Here is a 9597-nt window from a genome sequence, read left to right as displayed (position 1 = left end):
TTCATTGATTTATATCGATTCATTTCTAGAAACATTGAATCGATAATAAAACCGAACGAATTAAATTGGCGTCAATTATAATTTACTATCGGCAACAAAATTCTTTAATTTTAATAATAAATAATCCGAACAATAAGTGGTTCCGTGTTATTGTGAATTTTGTGATAATTGACAAAATTTGTAGGGAGAAGCAGACTGTCATCTGGCAACAATGGTTCCAATCCATTTGTACATTTTGTGATTTGAATTTCGATCAGGCAACTCTTCAATCACCTCTTGGTCTTAGTTCTTACGTAAATTTCATTCTATAACTTTTATACAATTTTTCTTCGAATTTAAAACGAAAATGTTTTCTTCCGTCTGTAAAGCTGGCCAATTGGCCACGAGGGCGGTAGTTAACAGCACGATAGATCGAACGCCTCTAGCTGCAGGAATACTTGTGAACAAACGAGAATATGCAGCTAAGTCTTCAGCAAAGGGCCAAGGTAAGGTGGTCGCGGTTATCGGCGCCGTAGTAGATGTTCAGTTTGAAGACAATCTTCCACCCATTCTAAATGCCCTCGAAGTTCAAAATCGATCTCCCAGATTAGTTCTGGAGGTGGCGCAACATTTAGGTGAGAATACCGTACGTACAATTGCTATGGATGGTACAGAAGGATTAGTTCGTGGGCAACCTGTTAACGATTCTGGTTCGCCTATTCGGATACCAGTGGGCGCCGAGACTCTTGGTCGCATCATTAATGTTATTGGAGAACCTATTGATGAACGTGGCCCTATCCCCACAGATAAAACAGCTGCCATTCATGCCGAAGCACCCGAATTCGTAGACATGTCTGTACAACAAGAGATTCTTGTAACTGGCATAAAAGTTGTTGATTTGTTAGCTCCATATGCCAAAGGAGGGAAGATTGGTCTATTTGGTGGTGCTGGTGTGGGTAAAACAGTATTAATTATGGAACTTATTAACAATGTGGCCAAGGCTCATGGTGGTTATTCCGTATTTGCTGGAGTGGGTGAACGTACTCGGGAAGGCAATGACTTGTACCATGAAATGATTGAGTCTGGTGTAATATCTCTCAAAGATAAGACATCTAAAGTAGCATTGGTATATGGTCAGATGAATGAACCACCTGGTGCTCGTGCTCGTGTAGCTTTAACAGGTTTGACAGTTGCAGAGTATTTCAGAGACCAAGAAGGACAAGATGTACTACTTTTCATTGACAATATATTCCGTTTTACCCAAGCTGGTTCAGAGGTATCTGCTTTACTGGGTCGTATCCCATCAGCTGTAGGTTATCAGCCCACATTGGCTACTGACATGGGTACCATGCAAGAACGTATCACAACCACCAAAAAGGGGTCTATTACATCTGTACAAGCCATTTACGTCCCAGCCGATGATTTAACAGATCCTGCCCCTGCTACCACTTTTGCTCACTTGGATGCCACTACGGTATTATCCAGAGCTATTGCTGAACTTGGTATTTACCCAGCTGTAGATCCTCTTGATTCAACTTCACGTATCATGGATCCTAATATCATTGGCGCTGAACACTACAATGTAGCTCGTGGTGTACAAAAGATTCTTCAGGACTATAAATCTCTACAGGATATTATTGCTATTCTTGGTATGGATGAGCTGTCTGAGGAAGATAAGTTAACCGTTGCTCGTGCTCGCAAAATCCAAAGATTCCTATCACAACCTTTCCAAGTAGCTGAAGTATTTACAGGACATGCAGGAAAACTAGTACCCCTTGAAGAAACAATTAAAGGTTTCTCTCAGATTCTGAGAGGCGAGTATGATCATTTACCAGAAGTAGCTTTCTATATGGTTGGACCTATTGAAGAAGTTGTGGCAAAAGCTGAAACACTTGCAAAGAATGCTTAAGTAGTTAATATTAGATATAGGGGAAATGAGCTATGTGATTATTATTACATAATATTTATTACTTATTTAAACTGCCAACCCAAATTACTTGTGGTATTCATTATGAATTACAAAACAACATTAAATCGTGTATCAATATAATTTTTGTTTTCTTATTTTCTTTATTTCCAATTTCCTACTAGGATGCATACAACTAAAATCCTAATCAAATATGCCATGTTTATTTCATGTTATAAATCCCTATTGAGTGTGAATGTCAGCATAATAACATACAAATATTATAAACGTAATTAATGATTGGCCCCGATGGCCTTGGCTATATACTATGGTAATTTTAATTATCAACCCAATATATTCTTAAAATGGGGCATGGGTCCCAGTTTCGACAACCATATTTTCCGGTCCAATATGACAAGTAAATTGTCGTCACTTCCGATATATTTTGTGTTATCGGTGTTCCTATTAAGGAAGTGAGAAATGCAAAACGACACGACTTTATGGGGCCAGTAACAGGGGTCAATGTTAGTGATAACAAACTATGGGCGTTACTACTTAGGGTAGAATAGAAAATAATTTATTCAAATAAACTTACATTGAATAGTCATTCCATTTTTTTTAATCTACTATACTATACTATTCGGAAAGCTGTCTCATCACAAGAAGAACAAGCAAGAAACTTGCGTGTTGCTCTTTTAAATAATTTTATTATTACTTTACATTTTGAAGTAAGTGTGTGAATACAAACCACCAATTAGCACTAATTCAATTAAATACTCAAATAGAAAAAATATTTAATATATAACCAACTGGTTAAACAATTAATAAGAGGAAATCGGTCATAGTGATCAGAGCAGACCAGTCCCTACAAGCAGCACCCGATCACGAATATGACGGATGAGCCAGCCATCACTGCGCTCGACCATATTTTACGGAGTCCAATGACCCGGCCCACCACGCCACCACTAGTCTGGATATTTTAGTGAGCATGAAAAACACACTCAAAACACTAGACCACGTCATAGCTACTTACAATTGCCATATGATAGTTATAGTATTCACATTTTACATAAGAATGCATGCGGCAATCAATACAAAAACCGCTACGCTTTCATATTTCTAAAATAATTAAATCAAGAAAGCAATGAGAAAAATAAATTGTAACATTGTATGCTAATAAACGAATTATTCACTTGATATGTTGTCATCTATGAATTCGTCTATCCTCTAATAGACTTTCTTACACAAAAATTCATTAATATAAGATTTGAATTGCCTCTCTGTCAGATTTAGTGCAGATTATTACTAAATATTTCGCTCATTATTTGGTCAAGGTCACTATTTTACGCGGACGAAGTCGCAGGTACAGCTAGTTTATTATAAAATCTTACGCAATTACCGTAGAATGAATTATTGATTTTGTGCAAACGGTATTTAGGTAAAATTAGCTTATTTTTATTGCGTAAGTTTCTACTTGGACAGTCTTTGAGTTTTTTAAAACTAAGTTCTTCAGTTATCATGTATACCCGATACATGATATTTTCATAAATGTATTGTGAAGTAAGGATGAGGATATTTGATTCTTTAAAGCATTGACGTAATGACTCTCTTGAACCCATACCATAAATAGAACGTATGGCTCTCTTTTGCAAAATAAATATAGTATTTATATCGGCTGCTTTACCCCACAGCAGTATGCCATTGGACATTATGCTGTGGAAATAACTAAAATATACAAGTTTAGCCGTCGCCACGTCTGTTAATTGCATATGCAGCAGAACTGAGTCTACTGGCCAATTTTGAAATATGGGGTCCCCATTGTAATTTCGAGACCACTGTTATACCTAAAAAAAACTATCATTAACGTCATTAAGCAATAACTGTGTATTTATTAGTCTTACATTAGGAAGTGTAAATTTTATACTTTGTTTTGCTGGAATTTAATAATAGGTTATTACATGTTAACCAATTTAATATAGCAGACATAGCACAATTTACATTGTCTAATTGATTACTTTGACGTCCAGTTTTAAACACTAACGAAGTATCATCCCGCAAACAGCATATCTGCAATTTTCTCTACCATAAAGGGAAGGTCATTTATGTAAATTAAAAAGAGAAAGGGGCCTAAGATGTGTGTTCTTGTAGGAATGTCTAAAACTAATAAATGTACTGCCCACAAATATATGTTGGTGACTGGCATTTTGTTTTACAAAGCATCTCTAGAAATGTACAAATAGGAAATGAAACATGAAAATTATTAGAACATTTGCAGGTAAATAAAATAACAAAATAAAATTATTTGTTGTATTCAATTCTTATCGTTTTCCTCCTACTCTTGGAGCAGACTTCTGACTGACTTTAGCAGCCTTGGCTTTAGGAGGAGCCTTTACTTTCGTTGGAGGAGCCGTAGCCTTCTTTGCCGCTTTTGTTGATTTTTTCTGTTCTTTGGCGGCTCTGTGAAAAATAAAAATATTTCATTGAGTATGTTATATTTATTTTTTTAATAAGTCGTAAATAAAGTGCAACAATGAACACTTATCAATCATTTATTAATGTAATGGACTCCTGCAATATAACAGCTAATTGGAAAAAATACATATTTGCTCTAAAATGTGAGCTACTTTTTTTTAAAATTATTTGTATATAATTGTTACAAGCAAATTAAAAAAGCTACAGCTACAAATCCCATGTCTCTCAAAACATGCTATTAACAAGACTATATATATATCTCGAAATTATTGGCAGTAATTAGGATAAAGAAGAGATTAGTTTCTTATTGACAACAATTTCCTATAGCATCAATGGTTACAACCTGCCTTTACTACAACTGCATTGAAAATTTAATTTAATTCATGAATAAAAGTGAACTTCTGGTGGATGATAGATGATAACATGAGTTAAATTTATAGGTAACAAATTATAAAAATTATGAATTTTGGTTTTATTTTAAGCCACAATATATATTTTATTACATAAATAAAAACAAATTAGAGACAGGAGTTAACTTTAGAAAAAAAAATAAAAAAATAACAAAATAAGATCCTGAAAACTTACTTGATAGCTTGTTCCCTTTGTGCTTTGCGCACCTCAGGTTTCATGTTACGCTTGGCCATAATGTCACTGAGAGAAGCACCAACAATTGCACGTTGGAATTTTTGTGTCCTTCGGGTGCGCTTCTTGGCTTGCTCTTCCTCTTGGCCTTTCTTGAATTTACGTCTAAAAATATTTTTATTATTATAATTATACTATATCAATATACTATAACAATGTTTAATTAATGTCATATATTACACTTTTTTTTATCAGTAATGTTTAACATCTTCATACATCTCAAGGTATGGTGAGGTTACCAGTACTGTTAATTAATCAGTTACTTATTAGTAATTGTAACCAGTTCTTTCTTAGTATATGCCAGCTTCATAAAAATTAACAAGGTATATGAAAATATAGTTTATTGAATTATTTGTAGATTGACTGATACACATTCATTGTCTGTACTTTGGCAGTAGCAGGAATTTACTCTTCAGAGCACTCCTCTCATAAATTATAATGTATGACTTTCTATAGGAATGTCACTTGACCAAGAATTGGTAACTTAGCTTTGACAAGTTTCTTTATAAGAACAGATTGGTTAACAATTTTACCATTTAAGATAAGCATCCTTCCATAGATTGAGTTTTAAGACAAAAATATAGCATACCTATACAATACTGTCCATGTTACTTTGCGAGGATTCCTCCTCATAAGATGGGCCGCTTCACATTTTGAATTCAGGAATGTGAATGTCTGAAAATTACAGGTTTAAATTGTTGTAGTTTTACAGAAAAGGCATTTAGAACTATATTTTTCAACATAAATAAATGGAGAATTTTGTAATTACTTAAAAACTCATTTACAAATATTATTAAAAAGTTTAAAGCTATTAAATCTACATACAGTACAGGTATACGTTTGACTGAAACCATTAATACTGCTAATTATACATTACTTACTTAACTACAATTCAATATGCATTGATTGGTATCTATCTAATAAGTATGATTTATTAAGTTATATAATAATAGCTTATACATTTAGAAGCTATTATTATTACTTAAATAAAATCTGGAGTTATTATTTAGATTTGCACCATATAGGGGCTACTGTATAAATGTAATCTTGTAAATAACTTCAAATTATTTGTACTTTATTGTGTACAAACAAAAATTATAAATATTTAATGTCTGGGCATGATATTTCAGAAACTAAAACTATACAGAAATTTAGGTTATTGTATGTATTTACCTTGCCATCCACCTTAACCATGGTTTTTCCATGGCCAGGATAGATCTTGTAACCACTGTAAGCGCAAAGGCCGATCCTGAAAATAAGGCATAACTATTATTTCAGAGTTCTGTTATGTCATTATCTATATTTATTATTTTTAGTAAACACATAGATTTACAAGATTTTATAAGATTCATATTAACAAAAATGAATAACGTACTTCATTGTGAGAGTTGTCAATCAGAAAAGAATGATTAAAAAAAAACAGAAGTTATTAAAAAAAAATAATGTGTTGCTAATACGCAATTTGGTAATCGTGCTAAACTTGATTTTTTAATAAAGATGTTGTAGAAGAAATTTTATAAGTGTTAACTGACTGACCTTTTTGTGTTTTTTTTTATTAAGAGTATTTTCATTCAATACATTTTTTTTGGGAGCTTAGCGATGAAATTTGATACCAAATAGTAATCTGGTAACACTGGACATAGAGATATCACATTTCCAAGGCCGTAAAATCACATTTCATCACAGAACACTATTATCTAGCCAAACATAAACTTCCTCTGGTATACTTACTCTTTGATAAACTCTCTCTCTCTCTCTCTATCTCATCGAGTATCACTAACAGATCCAGGAAGACTTTCAATAATATAACTATTTACAAATAACGGTCTAGTTATAGAATATTCTGCAGCTTTTCTTTTACATATCAGAAAGACTTATTTCTTTCTTCCCGATGTAGCTGTCAAATTAACAATGTTAATTATTATTCTACATAATATATATAGGTAAATATGGCGAATAAATTTTATGCCATGCCGTAATAAAAAAAACAATAGTCAAAGTGATTGTGATTATTTGCTTACGCTGCTTCTTTGCTTAGTGAAAATTAACTTCATAACTTGATATTTATAACAATTGTACTATAAATACTTTTCGCCTAACGACAAGATAGAGATTATCATCTACATTTTTGTTCCTAAGTTATTTGAAAACTTATGTAATTTAAATTAATATATTGAGCATTTCATACCATGATTTGTCCCGACTTTTTGGAATTTCAGGTTTGTATTAACTGTCTTAATAGTTTCTTCAATATTTCCAATAAGTATCAACTAAATCCTTATACTTATTAAAATTTTAGCCACTGACGAATGCAGACTAATAACACTTATAGTGTAGTGTAAACAAAAATAACCTCTGTCTTCACCCACAATTTTGTATTACCGAATTTATTCATTAAAATATTGACTGTATTTTCTAGGATAAGCTGAAAAAGATGCGATCACTTGATGATAAAATTATTTATGCACTAAATACATCTATACCTACAGAATCGTTTCATAATAAAGTAAATATTACAACAGCTTGCCAGGATTTATATTCAAAGATAAATAAAGTACATACTGAAAGAGAAAAAATAATAAAGAACTGCATTTTGGTCACAGCAGAATCTGTAAAAAAACTTAAATCTGTTAGAGAGGAAAGACCTGATGATTATGAAGTTATCAAAAATTTAAAGACTGAACAAAGAAAGGTATAATACCTACTATTTAATTTTTAAAATATTAATTATGTTTTCAGTATTTAATAAGCTTTAATTTAATTAAGTAATAAAAGAGTGTGTTGTGATTTAGAAAATCAAATGTACAGTAAAATTCCTTACTATGTGTGTACAGCTGTTCACATTTTGTTTGTCCTGCATAAATGGTGTTAATTTATATATTCTTATAATTTCAGCTGCGCCTATTACAAACAGAACTTAGCGTTGAGGAAGTCATAAAAGAAAAAACCAATAAAGTGTTCACAGATAGCTGTAGAAGTTACTTTAAACCTAATGATTTATGAGAATAGAAAAAGGCTTGTAATGGTACATTATAGTATACAGATGTTAGTTGTTTGAATAATGAAATCATACAAACAAGAATATGCCTTTGATTGTATTTCACCTGCTACATAAATAATTTTAATCTATATTAATTAATTAACTATAACATCTCCATAATTTTATATTATTCAGTTGCTATTAAGGGATGAAACAAGAATTAAGATAATTTTACTTGCTTTTTAATAACTTACTACATCACTTATCTAATATAGAATACATCTCTTTAATACACTATGTACATGGTTATATATTGAACATGATTTATTACAGTATTTAGACAAACTAATTCTTATTTAGATGTTGGGTCTTGTTTCTTAATGTAATCTTCCTCATACTTTTTGTGCCAATCTATATTCATCTGGTGTACAGATTCACCTCGTTTTGCAGCAGCTTTGCCAGCAAATATTGCACCCAAACTGGCGAGAGCAGTTAGAAGCATGAGTACATTTGCAATTTTAATTCTGGCTTGACTACGCGATCTCTCGATTAAATCAGCACTAAAACAAAATACATAATAAATATTACTTTTGTAGTATCCACAATAATATATAATTTGTGAATTAAACAGAAAATTGTTTATTAACAAATATATTTTGTTAAATTTCAAGCACAATCTGAAAACCTATAAATATGAATTTACGATGGAAAAGAAAATTTAAAACTTATATAAAAGCTGTACGTACGATACAAAGCTAGGGATTTCTTCCTTGGACTTGTATTTCTTTGTCCAAACTAGGATAAACTTCTGGAACTCAGATGGTCTGTATTGTGCACGGGCAGAAGATTGGGACGAAGATGGTCCAGAAGTTGATGGTGTACACATATTTCTTATTACATAACGCGTGCATAATCGAATCGAGAGTAACTTAATCATTTTTTAAAATATAATTGGGAAAATTGTAACATTAATAATCAGATTTCATTATCAGACCTTAACAACACAGATCATAGAATGCTTAGAAGTTTTAGAACTTTAGCTAGAGTACAGAGTATAGATTTGTAATTGTAATTTTTGGAGATTAAATTTTACTTCGTTTTTACAGACCACAGATAAAGAATAAAACCTAAGAACAAGAATCAAAACTGTTCTATATTTTTATAATTAGGTGTATCAGATACAACCATAAAAAAATACTCCTACTACCAAGGAGCTTCTAAATATATGCTGAATATTTATGTCAAACTAACTATAGCATACTGTTGGTTTAATCTCTTGGATCTTGGACTCTTATATCCATAGGTAATTTTTCGTACAAAACTTTTTCTCGTCTGAGATCATACAAAAATGAATTAAATTTTAATCATTTACTAGCATAAATTACTGAATATATAATACAGTTCTTATCAGAATGTTACATGGTGCAGCATCCTCTGACTTTAGACGACGCGCGAATCCAGAGTCGTTCATTACAATTATCCCAAGATTATGAAGTTTCCCGTACAAATACGAGATTGTTCGGCATTGTACGAGGATTTTTTCACCATACCAGTATGTACGAAATCTTAACCTACGACTATAGGTCAAAATACTAGGACATATGATGTGAAAGAACTA

At 31.9% G+C, this 9597-nt stretch overlaps 4 protein-coding genes across 4 annotated transcripts; 2 read left to right on the top strand and 2 right to left on the bottom strand.

The window, feature by feature from the left end:
* Positions 1–236: 236 nt before the first annotated feature.
* LOC131841707 (ATP synthase subunit beta, mitochondrial-like) lies at positions 237–2035 on the top strand. The gene has a single exon (XM_059190023.1). It carries the CDS (start codon positions 347–349, stop codon positions 1886–1888), a length of 1542 nt encoding a protein of 513 aa, XP_059046006.1. The 5' UTR covers positions 237–346; the 3' UTR covers positions 1889–2035.
* Positions 2036–4178: 2143 nt separating this feature from the next.
* On the bottom strand, positions 4179–6464 carry LOC131841753 (large ribosomal subunit protein eL24). Its single transcript, XM_059190076.1, has 5 exons — positions 6375–6464; positions 6173–6248; positions 5589–5674; positions 4943–5104; positions 4179–4342 (listed from the first exon to the last, which is right to left on the bottom strand). The coding sequence occupies exons 1-5, from the start codon at positions 6377–6379 to the stop codon at positions 4204–4206; spliced, it is 468 nt and encodes a 155-aa protein (XP_059046059.1). The 5' UTR covers positions 6380–6464; the 3' UTR covers positions 4179–4203.
* A 225-nt stretch (positions 6465–6689) lies between these two features.
* Positions 6690–8129, top strand: LOC131841709 (protein MIX23). Its single transcript, XM_059190024.1, has 3 exons — positions 6690–7218; positions 7419–7691; positions 7895–8129. Exons 1-3 carry the CDS (start codon positions 7189–7191, stop codon positions 8000–8002), a joined length of 411 nt encoding a protein of 136 aa, XP_059046007.1. The 5' UTR covers positions 6690–7188; the 3' UTR covers positions 8003–8129.
* Positions 8130–8208: 79 nt separating this feature from the next.
* LOC131841710 (UPF0389 protein CG9231) lies at positions 8209–9171 on the bottom strand. The gene is made up of 2 exons (XM_059190025.1): positions 8726–9171; positions 8209–8539 (listed from the first exon to the last, which is right to left on the bottom strand). The coding sequence occupies exons 1-2, from the start codon at positions 8914–8916 to the stop codon at positions 8332–8334; spliced, it is 399 nt and encodes a 132-aa protein (XP_059046008.1). The 5' UTR covers positions 8917–9171; the 3' UTR covers positions 8209–8331.
* Between the last annotated feature and the right edge of the window lie 426 nt (positions 9172–9597).

This window comes from Achroia grisella, unplaced genomic scaffold, assembly GCF_030625045.1.
Source record: "Achroia grisella isolate CSIRO2021 unplaced genomic scaffold, CSIRO_AGI_Agris_v1 utg1920, whole genome shotgun sequence".
NCBI classification, from domain to species: Eukaryota; Metazoa; Arthropoda; class Insecta; order Lepidoptera; family Pyralidae; genus Achroia; species Achroia grisella.
This window is presented reverse-complemented; position numbering and strand designations above follow the sequence as displayed.